Source organism: Bison bison, unplaced genomic scaffold (assembly GCF_000754665.1).
Source record: "Bison bison bison isolate TAMUID 2011002044 unplaced genomic scaffold, Bison_UMD1.0 scf7180017864524, whole genome shotgun sequence".
NCBI lineage: Eukaryota > Metazoa > Chordata > Mammalia > Artiodactyla > Bovidae > Bison > Bison bison.
This window is the reverse complement of record NW_011495075.1, coordinates 4990847-5006707: the sequence shown is the minus strand read 5'-3', so window position 1 is coordinate 5006707 and position 15861 is coordinate 4990847. Positions and strand designations below refer to the sequence as shown.

Sequence of the window (15861 nt, the reverse complement as noted above, 5' to 3'; positions counted from 1 at the left end):
CTTAAAATTTTATTATGATCGAAAGCAAAAATTATAATATTGCCTGATGCGGTTTCAGTTGTATGTAAGTTTAATAAATAAGACTGCTGCTGCTGCTGCTAAGTCGCTGCTAAAACATAAAAGTGAGGGAGGGGAGCAAAGGGATCTAGATAGTGGTAAGTTTTCTACATTCCATTTAAAGTGATAAAGTATTGATTCTAAGTAAAAGTTTTGTATACTGAAATGCCTATATCGACCAAAAAACAAGACAAAAAAAAAACCCCCCCCCCCCCCCAAAAAAAACAAAAAACACAAAAAATCTCCCAAATAAATCCCTGTACAGAGGAATAAAATAATAATTAAAACAAAAAAAGATAAACTAAAATGAAACACTAAAAAGTATTCAAATAATTGAAGAGACAGGAAAGGGGGAAGAGAAAAAGGGAAGAAAGCTAACATTCAGAAAATAAATGATAAAATGACAGACCAAAGCTCAAACATATTGATAAATAATCTTAAATATAAATGGCCTAAATCACCAATTAAAAGACAGAGATTTTCAAGACATAAAAACTAAATGCTGTCAAGACTTCAAGCCGTATATAACGATTTAAGTAACTAATAAGTAAAATAAAGGGAAAAAATATACCCTGCAAATGATAATCAAGTGAAAGCTAGTTTGGGGTTATAGTAAGAACATGCAAAGTAGACTTTAGAACAAAGAAAATTATGAGGGATAAAAAGGAACAATAAACAATGATAAAAAAACTCAACTCACCTAGAGGACAGAACAATTCCAAATGTGTACACACCTAACAAAACATCTTCAAATACATGTAGATAAAACCAAAGAGGGAAAGACAATATCCACAATTATTTTGGAGACTTAACCACCGCTTTCTTGGCACAAGAATAAGTAAACAGAACATCAGTAAGGACATAAAAGAACTATCGACCTGACATTTATAGAACACTGCATCCAACAACAGAACACACGTTCTTTTCCAGGACACAGAACATTCACCAAGACTAGGACCAACTTTTTCTGTAAAACATTTACAGACAAATCACTGATAAAGAACTTGTCTCCAGTATATAGAAAGAAATCTCAAAACTCAATAAGATTAGCACTCAGTTATAAAAATGGTCAAAAGACTTCAACACACTTTATAAAGAAGATGACTGAAAGGCAATTAAGCATTTGAAAACATCTACATAGCCTTTGAGAAAATGCAAATTAAAACCAAGAGACCACTACACACTTATCAGAACGGGTGAAACACAAGCGATCAGCGTTGCTGAGGATATGCAGCAATTAGAACCCTTACACACTGGGGGTGGGCATGCAAAATGGAATAAGCCAGTCTAGACGGTTTGGTGATGTCTAAGCTATGGTTTTTCCAGTAGTCATGTATGGATGCGACAGTTGGACTATAAAGAAAGATGAGCACCAAAGAACTGATACTTTTGAACTGTGGTGTCGGAGAAGACTCTTGAGAATCCCTTAACTGCAAGGAGATCCAACCAGTCAATCTAAAGGAAATCAGTCCTGAATATTCATTGGAAGGACTGATGCTGAAGCTCAAACTCCAATACTTTAGCCACCTGATGCGAAGAACTGACTCATTTGAAAAGACCCTGATACTGGGAAAGATTGAAGGTGGGAGGAGAAGGGGATGACAGAGGATGAGATGGTTGGATGGCGTCACTGACTCAATGGACATGAGTCTGAGTAAACGCTGGGAATTGGTGATGGACAGGGAGGCCTGACGTGCTGCAGTCCATGGGGTTGTAAAGAGTTGGACACGACTGAGTGACTGAACTCATCTATAAAGCTAAATATATACTTAACAAATGACCCAGCAATCCCATTCCTAGATATTTACCCTAACAGAATGAAATCACCTAAAACTGGAAACAATGCAAATATCCTTCAACAGATTAACATTTAATCCAACTGTGGCACATCCACACCAGGGAACACTACGCAGCAACGAAGGAGAATGCATGCACTGATCCATGCCACACCTGATACATGCAACACCAGGATGAGGCTCCAAGGCCTCCCGCAGAGGAAAAAGCCAGTCTCAAGGCTGACCTAGTGTAAGGCTCCCTTATGTGATATTTTTAAAAAGGCAAAACCATAGTAAAAGAGAACAGAGCTTGGTGCATGGGTGTGGAGGAAGAACGGACCACAGAGAAATGGAATGCAAAAGTTCTTCTGGGAGATGGACTGTTCACAACCTGAGTGTGTGTTTAAATTTGTGTAAGTGCACACCAAAAAAAGACATGCACATTTTACTGAGTGTTATTAATAATTTGAAAATTAAAATTTTAATTTTAATCTGCATAAAGTTAAAATTTTATTAAATTTAAATTTTAAAAATAGATACTATATCTAAGTAAAGGTATTTAAGACTTCTTGCATCAGATAAAAAAATCATTTTAGGAGGCTTTTAAAGAAGGCCTGAATAAATAGGTATTTATTAATACCATGTTCAGTAGCTAAAGGTATCAATTCTAACTAAACTGACATATTCAGTTAAATCTCAAATTCTGACATTTTTTAAACTTCAGATTCAAAATCTGTAAGAAAATGCAGAGGACTTAGGATAGCTAAAAACTTCTTAAAGAAAACAAAAGAAGTCTTTGTCTACCAGACGTTCAGATTTCTTGTAAAGCCAGAGTATATGGTTCGATGGGAGACAAAAAGAACAATGAAATAGTAAAAAAAAATTCTAGAAACAGAACCACATGCGTAAGAATCCGTGCTAGGGGAATTCCCTGGCAGTGCAGCCGTGAGGATGCTGGCTTCCACTGCAGGGGACAGGGGTTCAGTTTGTTGGGAGCTAAGACCCCACATGAATCCGTGCTAGGGGAATCCCCTGGCAGTGCAGCCGTCAGGGCGCTGGCTTCCACTGCAGGGGAAGGGGGTTCAGTTTTTTGGGAGTTAAGACCCCGCATGCTGTACTGCGCAGCAAAAAGAAGACTTGATGTGCACTACAGGTAGCACAGCGAGGCAAGGGTGGTCACTTCAGTGACCTGTAACTGAAACAGCGGCTATCCACATATACAAAATGAAATATGGTCCCTGGCAAAAATCATATGCAGGAATTAATTTCAAGAGAGATCTAAATGTGAAAGACCACACATTAATGCTTTCAGAATAGAATATAGTGTAGGAGAATATCTTCAAAGTCTTAGCAGTTAAACAAGTGCTCCTCAAATGGTTAAAAAAAAACACACCCCACACAACCCCCTAACCACAGAAGAAAATTAAGAATTCTCACTGGAAACATATAAACTATAAATAATGGTCTGGGAGAAGATATTTGCAACATACATATCCAACAAGGACCAATAACCAGAATATATAAAGATCTCACACAAATCCACAAGAAGGCAATCAAAATACAAAATGAAAAAAAAAGATCCTTGAAAAAACACTTCACAAAAGATTTTCAATATGAAGAGTTGTTCAGTGTCATTCATTCTCAACAAAATGCAAACTAAAAGTATTCTAAGGTACCACTACTAGAATCACTGAAATTAAAGAGATAACCTCCAGGTATTTTAAACAGCCGGTGGTCCTATAACCAGCTTAGAAAACGCCTCGTCAGTATCTACTAAAACTGAAACACATACGCCTTCAGGCAAACGACTGTACTCGTAGGTATGCGCCAAACAGAGTGTGTGTATCTCACCCCAAAAGGCACGTTCATAAAACCTTTAGTCATACAGCTCAAAACCAGAAACCCAGATATCCATCGACAGTAGAAGAGATGAATAAATTGTAGGATATCATATGCTGGGAAAGACCGATGACAAGAGAAGAAGGGGGCAACAAAGGATGAGATTGCTGGATCTCCAACTCACTGGACGTGAATTTGAGCTAACTTCAGGCGAGAGTGGAGGACAGGGAAGCCTCGTGTGCTGCAGTCCACAGGGTCTCAAAGAGTTGGACAGGACTGAGCAACTGAGCAACAGCAAAACGGGGTGCAGAATTAAACTGCTCCCCCTGTCAGAGCAAAGTAGGTGCTTCGATTTGTTTGATCTTCATGTTCAACATAGCCAAGAGTTTTACATGTAGTGGGGAGATACCAAATATTTGTTAAAGTGCTAGATAAAATATAAAGCCTAAAATTTAATTTAAAACTTTACCATATTTTATTCTCTTAAAAATATCATTAAACCTTTTTAAATCTAAAAATTGAGAATACCATACCTGAATAATAGATGCTGATTTACTGTGAACTCTTTCTAGTTTTTCCTTTTTCAACATTAATAGTTTTCTCTTTGCTAAGGCTCTTCGCCAGTATTTCTGAATGACCAATGCTGCGCTGACCTTCTTTTTAAATCGTTGTTTAGTGAGGAAATTGATTATAGCTGATTGAATAATTCTTGCAGCTTTGTCTCTCTCCTAAAAAAAAAAAAAAATGCAAATATGAATTAAACAATCACTTGAGACCCTAAGCCATTATTTGTGGGAAGTCAGATTGGGCTTCCCAGGTGGCTCAGTGGTAAAGAATCTGCCTGCCAATGCAGGAGACACAGGAGATGCGGGTTGATCCCCGGGTTGAGAAGATCCCCTAGAGGAGGAAATGGCAACCCACTCCAGTATTCTAGCCTGGGAAATCCCATGGGCAGAGGAGCCTGGTGGGCTACAGTCAATGGGTCACAAGAGTCAGAGGCTACTGAGTAACTAAGCAACAACAACAGTTTCTCAGATTATGGTGGAATGAATTCATGCTTGATTTTTGGGAAAGGGTTTGCCAACAAAGGGCTACATAGTCAAAGCTATAGTCATGTTCACATATGAGAGTTGGACTATAAAGAAGGCTGAGCACCAAACAATTGATGCTTTCAAATTGTGGTGCTGAAGAAGACTCTTGACAGTTTCTTGGTCAGCAAGGAGATCAAACCAGTCAATCCTAAAGGAAATCAACCCTGAATATTCATTGGAAGGGCTGATGCTGAGCCAAAGATCCAATACTTTGGCTACCTGATGCAAAGAGCTGACTCATTGGAAAAGACCCTGATAATGGGAAAGATGGAGGGCAGGAGGAGAAGGGGACAACAGAAACAGAAGATGAGACGGGTGGATGGCATCATCAACTCAGTAGACATGAGTCTGAGCAAATTCTGGGACATAGCTGAAGGACAAGGAAGTCTAACATGCTGCAGTCCATGGGGTTGCAAAGAGTCAGACATGACTGAGCAACTGAATAACAAAGTAGGAGAAAAAAAAAAAAGGAAAAAGAGACTCAAATAAACAAAATGCTTTACAGTATAAGGAAGTATTATTTTATGATTTTAATTGGATGTACTGTGTTTATTTATTATTAATGTGTATTTACTTATTTGGCCGTACCTCACAGCATGTGGGATCTTAGTTCCCCGACCAGGGATTGAACCCACACCTCCTGTATTGGAAGCTAGGAGTTTTAACTGCTGGACCACCAGGGAAGTCCTGGAAGTATTGTTTTGCTGCAATTTGAAGAAAGGAATTCACAAAAAAGAAAAAAAGAGGCAAAACACCCTCTTTTACCACTAGAATACACTGTGGTTTTAAGTATAGAGGCTCAAGAGGACAGAGCTCAGGGCTGTGACAAGTGGTGTCAGGACTGCCTGAGGTGTCAGTGTCCAAAGAGGAGCTGGCTGCCTCGGGAGTTCCAGAGGCCAGCGCCCTGAACATCTCTACTTCTAACAATGAATTTCAGTGAATAGTAACAGGTTAAATGCCAGGTATCAAGCATCATTCTAAACACTGCGAGAATGAGCCATCCAACCTCACAACAACCATGAGAACAGATGAACCGGCCCTACCCCCATGCTGCTGCTGCTAAGTCGCTTCAGTCGTGTCCAACTCTGTACGACCCCATAGACGGCAGCCCACCAGGCTCCCCCGTCCCTGGGATTCTCCAGGCAAGAATACTGGAGTGGGTTGCATTTCCTTCTCCAATGCAGGAAAGTGAAGTTGCTCAGTCGTGTCTGACTCTTAGCGACCCCATGGACTGCAGCCTACCAGGCTTCTCCATCCATAGGATTTTCCAGGCAACAGTACTGGAGTGGGTTGCCATTGCCTTCTCTGGAACACAGCTAGGGAAGGGATCAAATTGCTATTCTAAACCTGGCCACCATATGCAAAGAGCCCACTCATTTGAAAAGACCCTGATGCTGGGAAAGGTTGAGGGCAGAAGGAGAAGGGAATGACAGAGGATGAGAGGGTTGGATGGCATCACCGACTCAATGGACATGAGTTTGAGCAAGCTCCGGGAGATACTGACGGACAGGGAGGCCTGGCATGCTGCAGTTCACAGGGTCGCAAAGAGTTGGACAGGACTAAGTGACTGAACAATGACAATAACCCAGGTCTGAAATGGTGCAAGAGAATAGATGGTATGAATCGCCAAAATTCAGCTACTTTACAGGTACTAAGAACTTTATCATAAATACATGGTAATTCAGAACTAAGGAGCAATCTTGGGTGAAATATATTCTGAAATACCTGCTAAGATTTATTAAACATGAATGCTTCTTTTACTTTCTCCAAATAAATACAGCATTATTAGTGAAAAGAGTAGAGGATTAAAATAGTTTATTCAGTTTGACCAAGGAGACCATTTCTAACATTGAGAAAAATGACATTTTTTCCGAACTCAAGAAAACACTTATTTTATGTTAATGCAAAATTCGTGCTATCAGGGACACAGAGGGACAACCCTTCTCCCTGAGCTTGGGTCCTAAATGTTCTGAGAAGTTAAGCGATGGAAACCAAAATGCCACTTTTAAACTAACAAACGATAGCCTGGAAGACAGTTTCATGGCAGACAGAATGAGCTTGGCTAATTGAACTGCAGAGTCTGGCAGGGGACACCCAGGCCAGAGAGGCACTGGTTGGGGGCAAGCGTCCCAGAGCATAGGGCGAAAAAGGAAAGGAAAGCTCCTATTTCCCAGAGGCACGTCAGAGTTCAAGAGGAGGGAGGGAAGAGATGAGTCAGACAACCCCAGTTTACTTTTCACAAATTCACAATGTGCGTAAGTTATTCCATGTCCCCTGGAGCAGAGTGAAAGGGAGGACAAAGCCTGGAAAAAATACCCAATGAAGGAAACATTGGACATTAGGGAGAAATATGCATCCCCTACTCGAAACACACACAATCATGAAAATTACCTCAGTAATTTCTTACGTCAGTAAAATGTAAAAAGGATATCAAGAATCATTCAGCTGACATTTTATGAACAATTTACATTACAGTATTTCATTACTGACTGGGCTTCCCAGGTGGCTCAGTGGTAAAGAAGCCACCTGCCAATGCAGGAGATATGAGAGATGTGGGTTGAAACCTGGGTGGGGAAGCTCCCATGGAGAAGGGAATAGCAACCCACTCCAGTATTCCTGCCTGGGAAATCCCATGGACAAAGGAGCCTGGTGGGCTATAGTCCACTGGGGTCTCAAAGAGCTGGACATGACTGGGTGGCTGGGCACACACACACTTCATTTTTGAGGAGTACCTGATGGTGTTTTAGATCTTTTTTTAGCTTATATTGTCTCCAAGTTGTTTGTATGAGTCGAGCGGCTCTCGTTTCTTTACGAAGATCCAAAAGCCTCGCACAAAGAAATGACAAATAGGTAATCACCACCTAAGAGAGAACATAAACGATGAAGAGAGAAGTTTCTATGAGACAGAGAGCATGAGACTTCCTATCATCTGAGACTCTGATTACTAAGAGTTATTACTGTTAAGGAACTTTTACTTTACCTTCTCATCAGGGATTGTGTTTGACATATCTGAGTGATGGATCATGGCAGGTATTCCACCAAGGTCTCTAGCAGCAGACCTAACCAACTGAAAATTTTTCTTTTCATTTTCTAGGAGTTCTTTGTATAGTTCTGAAGTATTTTCTGCAATGCAAGAAAAACAGAGATCAGATGATACTGCGAGGGCCAGAAATCAGACAGGCCAGTGAGAACACTGGAGGAGTAAATTAACTGAAAGGGACTAACCCTGATCAGGTGGTTTAAGAGAGAAATCCAGAAAACTCCCGTCAGATTCGGATGATGAATTCAGCACCACGGAACCAGTGTGCGTGCACTCCACGGTCTGGGTGGTTCGCTGACATATGGCGTCAAAAGGAACGTAGCAAGGGTGGTAGTGGTGGATCAGGTAACACAGCACCCGGCCGTCTGAGAAGGACACCGTGAAGTTCTCCACCTGGTGAGAAACGTCGGGAAAAGAATGGACGGTATCTAGGTAAGAACACAGGTACTGGTGGCTTTACAGTCCGTATTTCCTTTTAATAGCTAGGACTGGCGTGCTAATTTATAGCAGCACCTACTGTAATACCATGTGTATGCTCCAGCGTATCTGACTCTTTGTGAACACAGGGACTGTAGCCTGTCAGGTTCCTATGTCCGTGGAATTTCCCAGGCAAGAATACTGGAGTGGGTTTGCCATCACCTTCTCCTGGGGATCTTCTCAACCTAGGGATCAAATCTGCGTCTCCTGCATTGGCAGGCAGATTCTTTACCACTGAGCCACCTGGGAAGTTATACTGTAGACTACCACGTTCATGGCCAAATTCTCACCTCTAAAATATTATATTATTGTGCTGGGTTGGAGAGTGTTCATCAAAAAATTCATGTCCTTCCCAGACTCTCAGGATGTGATCTTGTTTGGACATAGGGTCATTGCAGATTTAACCAGTTAAGATGGGACCACAATGGAGTAAGATGAGGTTTTAATCTGATATGACTGGTGCCCTTATGAGAAAGGGTGAGAGACACAGAGGCAAGACGCACAGGGAGAATGCCGTGTGAAGACAGGCAGTGACTGGAGCACTGTGTCTACGGACCTAGGAAAGCCAAGGGACTGGAGTCAAGAGAAAGGCATGGGACGCAGGACTGCAGCACCAGGGTCTTTGGGGCTCTCTAGTACTTACTTAAAACACAGATGATCATATATCTGACAGTTTTTCTGTTTTACATTCCTTATGGGATATGTTATTCATATGCATCAGGACCATTTATTTTCATGTATTTATACTTAAACATACATATATGTTTGTGTATTAAAGACATATAAATATATGTATTTATACTTAAACATACATACATATCCTCCATTTCATATAGCAATGGAGGATCAATCTAACAAATGATTATAAAAGACACAACTCAGACTATTTCCTCCCTCTCTACCGAGTGGGGCAAAGTCCTCTAATGTCCCTTTGTGGATGGTGGGTTTGTTTGCATTCACCTTTGTAATAAGAGTTTCCTTGGTAGCTCAGACAGTAAAGAGTCTGTCTACAGTGTGGGAGACCCGGGTTTGATCCCTGGGTCAGGAAGATCCCCTGGAGAAGGAAATGGCAACCCACTCCAGTGTTCTTTCCCGGAAAATCCCATGGACAGAAGAGCCTGGCGGGCTACAGTCCATGGGGTTGCAAAGACTCAACTGAGCGACTTCACTTTGTAATAAGGATATGATCCTTTGGTGCCCCAGTTCTATACAAGCATCTCCTTTTAAGACTACCAACTAGGGCATTTTTTCCCCTAGTAAGACATAAAATATAATCGTTCATTACACAATTGGTGACAGATTTGATGAAACTAGATATGTGACGGCACCCTTACTCATTAGAGGAAAAGTTTGCTTGTACATATTAACTAAGAGGGGATACAGGTATACATGTAACTGACTCGCTTTGCTGTATGGCAGAAATGAACACACTCTAAAGCCATTATACTCCAATAAGAAAAAAAAAGGAAAAAAGAAATGCATTATCATTATTATTATAATTTTTAATTGGTATTAACACACTGTATTGTTTATAATATAAATTATATTAGCATCTGTATTATCATAATAAATCTGTATAAGATGTATCATTATAGTTATATAACTGCTACATGTTTATATGTTACTTATTATATATTAATATATACATATATAAAATACATCATATAAAAATATCTGTATAAATGATCTATATAGTAATAAAATTCTACTACCTTATATGACATTAAAGAAAAGAAATTAAAGAAAATATTTCATGCACTTTTATTTGATTTTAACCAAAATTTGCTTAAAGAAATTAGGCTAAAACAAAAACACAGAACTTACTTTTTTATTATAGAAGCCACAGACCGCATTTACCCAGTCCATCAGCAGCTTTACGCTTTCACTGCACTGTTCAAAGGGGCCGCTATGCCTTTCATCTCTCTTTTTACTGATAACAGCATCAGGACGGCATGGCAGTGCAGACATCGTTTTCTTCGTACTCTGTGTGTTCTTTAAAAAGTCAATTTCTTCCTTTAACTGATCCAAATTAAGGGAAATATCCACCTGGAATACAAAAAGAGGATAAATACCATATTTTTCATACGTTATTTTTGGCCCACAAAAGTTCAAGTCTGCTACTATCAATATTTTTTTAAGACAAACACAGTCTACAAGGAAGTCATGGAACGTTTAAGTGCTTGAGTGCACGGGATCTGTATTCACCTAAGTCAGGGATCTGATCTTGTCTGTGTCCCATCAGCGAGGAACCCTTAGCTCTAGTCTCCTCCCCTATAAAGAAATGACAATAGCGACCTACTGGGGGCCTTGTGAGGATTAGACTGGAGTGTACATAAAGCCATTAGCACAGTTCCTGGGACAGAATAAGTCTCGCAAGTAACAGCTACTACTGCTAGTCTTTATTTGACACAAAAGACTTTTATAAGTCAATACTGAAAACTGACAAAAAATACAAAATGCACCAAATGTACAATACCTGAAAAGCCAATGCGATCTTCCAGAGCAACGCCAGGGTTTTCTCTCTGTGTCTGTCCACAATATCCTTAGACAGGATTGCATTTCCTGCAAACGGAAAAGAGTCCGTTAGCACAAAGTACATACAACTTGATTTTCAGTGAGAAGAAAACTTTTATCGTTACTTGGTTTTTACCATGCTCATCATTCAGCTGAATTCCTCGTGATTTAAGAATTTCAAGAACGATGTCAACATTGTGCATCTTTTGAAGACGACTTATTGCAGGAATTCTGAGTTTCTTTGAGAGATTCCAGTTTTGCGTGAGAAGTTCCATAGTTCGCCTAACAGTGAAGGGATTGCCACAAGAAATTGTTAAGATAAAAACATGCAGGAAAAACTAACTTCATTTAAATAATCACCCATATCAATCTTCCAGAGTTAAAGGGTTTTTAGGTTAGAAAGATCTCAAAACTGTTACTCCATAGTTAAGTAAATAGAGTTATTTCTCATCTAAGCCTGGGCGTTAAGGTCTATGAACAGAATGTAAGAATGGGAAATAAGATGCACACACACAAATGCACACAGAAACAGAAGAACAAGGCTCTTTAGGGAAAAGAAAGGAAAACGGACACTGACTGAGGGACTCCAGTGTTCTACACATCAGGTAAGCGCTTTCTTTTCTTATTTTAGTCCTTTTCTTATTTTGTCCATGGCAAATCCCACAGTCGGGCAATTATTATCCCGTATTTGGCAGATGAAGAAACCAAAGCCCAGAAAAGTAAAATAAATTTCCAGTGATCTTACAACTAGTAATGACAAGACTAAGATCAGAACTAAACCCCACTGTTACAGTTTCCAACGAAGCCATTGTCTTATATTTATACCAGGTAAAGCAAAAATGTTTGAGTGCCTACCTTAAAAAATCATTTATACCACAGTTTAAATTCAAACTCCTAATATCATCTAGTGTTTTACACTAGACAAAAATCACTGTTTCCACAGAAAGATCGAGCCCAACTAATGACTGTATCTGGTTAAAATTTGGCAGACTTGTTTACAGAACGATAATTTCTAAAGGTTAGGAAGCAATGTAAGATAGGTGTAGGCCAACCACTCAGTCAACGTCTTAAGCATTCCAGCAACACTAGACTGACCGACTGACCGTCACCTACAGCATCAGTGGATTAACCATTCCCAAGTGACCACATGCTCGTTTTGGGGACACTGAAGAAAACAGAAGCTTGTCAAGCAAGATTGAGTCTCTTAACTAGTGAGAGTTCCTGAGAATGACAAAGCATCAACACCCAACATTGGGAAGTCCTTAGTAACGCCTATAAAAGAACAAAAACTTTCTTTCATCATAAAAAAATTACACTGAACAGGAAGCCAATCACTGCTCCTCCCAGAGAGAGGAAGAAGTTTCAAATCGTGAATTGCTAGTGCCCAGAAAACAGATGTGCTGGTTTGGATTTATGGAATGAACAAATTAAAATTAAATACAAAAATACTCAAGAGAGGAAGCTACAGTAAAGTTCAAGACTATTACTTTGTCATGAGAATATATGATCGGAAAAGAAAAGAAGGTTCATGGAAATTTAATTTAGAAGACAACGAGAGACATGTGTGCTGTTATTGTTGCTTATTTGTTTAGCTGTGCTGGGTCTTCTCTGCTCCAAGGTATGTAGGATCTCAGTTCCCCGACCAGGGATCAAACCTGCATCCTTTGCACTGCAAGGCAAATTCTTAACCACTAAACTACCAAAGGAAGTCCCATGTATCCTATTTGTGAAGAACTGGGGATTCACAAAGATATAGTGATAACTTCCTCACAAATGTCAGACATAATATAAATTAGAAGTTTCTTAGAAACAAGATGGATGCCTTCAAGTCACATATTGTAAAGAAGCCACCTGACGTACAGTGTAAAGGCCGCTCCTTCCAAAGCAGGCAGTGGTGACTCACTGCTGTCACATCAAAGCCAGTGCCTAGGACTCTAGTGTGTTAGTGAGGAAACGCATGCGACACGAAGTTGGATGTTGGGAGCTGATGCCCACTGCCACTGCCGGGTAAAACCTGGGCAAAACACGCCGTATCTTCATCTCACTTCTCACGTGTTGTTGTTGTCCTGTCCGACTCTTTGTGACCTCATGGACTGCAGCACACCAGGATTCCCTGTCCTTCACCATCTCCTGGAGTTTGCTCAAACTCAAGTCCATTTAGTTGGTGATGCCATCCAACCATCTCATTCTCTGTGCCCTCAATCTTTCCCAGCATCAGGGTCTTTTCCAGTGAGTCAGCTCTTCGCATCAGGTGGCCAAAGTATTGGAACTTCGGCTTTAGCATCAGTCCTTCCAATGAGTATTCAGGGTTGATTTCCTTTAGGATGGACTGCTTTGATCTCCTTGCTGTCCAAGGGACTCTCAAGAGTCTTCTCCAGCACCAAAATCTGAAAGCACCAGTTCTTCAGTGCTCAGCCTTCTTTATAGTCCAAACCTCACATCCATACATGACTACTGGAAAATCCATAGCTTTGACTATATGGACCTTTGCTGGCAAAGTGATGTCTCTGCTTTTTAATACACTAAGTTTGTCACAGCTCTCCTTCCAAGGAGCAAGTGTCTTTTAATTTCAGATCTTCATCCTTACATGTGCAACATGGTTAACACAAATAAAACTGGTCTCAAATGATGTAGAAGTCATGAAATCACTGCAGATAAAGCGTTAAGTCTTATAGTTTAATTAGCCCCATGCTTTCCCCAACTCCTATTCTAGGGCATCAGTGGTTCCTACTCAGACCTCATCACCTGCCAGCAGGGAAAAATGTGGATAGGGGACAAGGTTTCTTGGCCTAAAATTCACACTATTTTCCTGAACTTACCCCAACTTTTTAAACCCTAGATTTATCCCATTACATAAAGGAGCAAGAGGGATTGTGTATGTTAGAAAAAAGTGTCTTCCAGAAAATTTTCGTCTATTCTAGGGAGAGACATAATGCCATTTCTTATACTCACACGAGACGCACCCCACACTGCAAGTCTACAGCAAGATTCTTAACAGCAAAATCAAATTCATCGAAAGGCATCTGGACGTGGGTCACAGGAAATCCCAGTAAGCTCAGGTGACGGGAAAGGTCACCTTCACCACCTAGGAAATCTCGTGAAAAAGCCAGAAGGATTTCTTTACTGGCCTATGGAGAAACAAACAGAAGGTATTATAATCCAGTATCATCATTCTGTTTATAATAAAAACAAATTCTTCAAATCATTCTGCGCATATAGAAATAAAGTAAAATTAACAGTAGTATAAAAAGACAGTTTCATATGGTAACAATGGAAACCTCATATATTTCCACAATATTTCCAATTTAAGACTTTTTAAGAAAGGGCTCATAAATAATAATAACTCTAAAAATTAGAATTTGATAGCATACTAAATTAGGAAAGAAATTTTCTCCCAAATTAATTCCTCAGAAGCACAGTTACATTCATTCTCAAAGCAAAGCTAGGATGACGCATTGGTGAAATGTCAACCAACAAGCTAGGCAGGGTTCGAACTACTGGGCAGGCATTTCTGTTCTACTCCAGAGTACTGTTCTTTGGGAAAATCACTTTTTCTGAGGAGAAAATATACAATAAAAACAGACAAAATTTTATATGTGAAATATAAAATACAAGATAAAAACTATTGGGCTCCCTTGTGGCTCAGTTGGTAAAGAATCCGCCTGCAATGCAGGAGACCTGCGTTAGATCCCTGGGTTGGGAAGGTCCCCTGGAGAAGGGAAAAGCTACCCACTCCAGTATTCTAGCCTGGAGAATTCCATGGACTGTATATATATAGTCTATGGGGTTGCAAAGAGTCAGACTAGTGTTCTTTGGGAAAATCACTTTTTCTGAGGAGAAAATACACAATAAAAACAGACAAAAGTCTTATATGTGAAATAAAATATATAAGATGAAAACCATACCTTGAACTCTGCATCTTTACAGAAGAGACAAGGATCATGATCAATAAGTCTAGAGATTTTAGCATAATCAAGGAAACAAATCAACAATAATAGCTTTTTCAATGTAAACTTAGACAGAGCTTCTTCATGACCTGAAATAAAGTACAAAAAGGCATAGCACATTCATCTATGTAAGACAAGTTTGGTTTTCTTTTCTTGGTGGGGGGTTTCTGAAATATTTTTCTATATTTAGTTATTCTGCTATGCTTTTGGTCTATATATTCCTGCTAAGGATTCTTGAGATGTGTCCTATACTTTAAAGTCAAATTATCTTGGAATTCTTTGTAAGTCTATAAAATTCCTTATTTTACCTTTTTTTTTTTTTTTGGCAGGGGGAACGTAAATTGGTGCATCAACTATGGAAAACAGTATGGAGATGACTCAAAAAACTAAAAAGAGAACTACCAAGTAATCCAGCAATTACACTGCTGAGTATATATTCAGAGAAAATGAAAACGCTAAGTCAAAAAGATACATATACCGCAATGTTCATAGCAGCATTATTTACAATACCCAAGATGTGGAAGCAACCTAAGTGTCCATTGACAGAAGAACGGATAAAGAAGATGTGGTGTATACATATGTATATGTGCATGTATGTACATGTGTGGAAAAGAATACTACTCGGCCATAAGAAAGAATGAAATTTTGCCATTTGCAGCAACATGAATGGACCTGAAGGGCATTATGCTAGAGAAATAAGTCAGAGAGAGAAAGACAAATACTGCATGGTATCACTTAATGTGGAGTGTAAAAAATAAAGCAAACTAGTGAATATGACAAAAAAGAAACAGACCTGCAGATACAGAAAACAAACCAGCGGTTACCAGCGAGGAGAGGAACAGTGGGGGCAAGACAGAGGAGGAGATTAAGAAGCACAAATCACGATAAAATAAATAATAGCTTATTTGATAATAGCTTATCAAATAAATTAGCTACAAGGACATATTGTACAACACAGGGAATATAGCCAATATTTTATAAAAGCTGTAAATGGAGGATAGCCTTTCAAAATTATGAATCATTATGCTGAACAGCTGAACCTTACATAACACTGTAAATCAACTATACCTCAATTAAACAAAAAACAAGTTTTATGTAAAAGTAGGAGAGTTACAATCTGC

At 39.5% G+C, this 15861-nt stretch overlaps 1 protein-coding gene across 1 annotated transcript in view; it reads right to left on the bottom strand.

Annotated features, from left to right (window-relative positions):
- ASPM (asp (abnormal spindle) homolog, microcephaly associated (Drosophila)) overlaps nt 1-15861 on the bottom strand; it is a 60146-nt gene that overhangs the window by 21947 nt on the left and 22338 nt on the right. The window contains exons 10-18 of the mRNA XM_010831103.1: nt 14699-14829; nt 13746-13921; nt 10930-11075; nt 10756-10841; nt 10104-10325; nt 7988-8195; nt 7743-7885; nt 7495-7623; nt 4205-4399 (exon numbers count right to left, since the gene is read on the bottom strand). Of these exons, the coding sequence (XP_010829405.1) occupies nt 4205-4399; nt 7495-7623; nt 7743-7885; nt 7988-8195; nt 10104-10325; nt 10756-10841; nt 10930-11075; nt 13746-13921; nt 14699-14829 (1436 nt within the window). The remainder of the gene's footprint in view (nt 1-4204; nt 4400-7494; nt 7624-7742; nt 7886-7987; nt 8196-10103; nt 10326-10755; nt 10842-10929; nt 11076-13745; nt 13922-14698; nt 14830-15861) is intronic.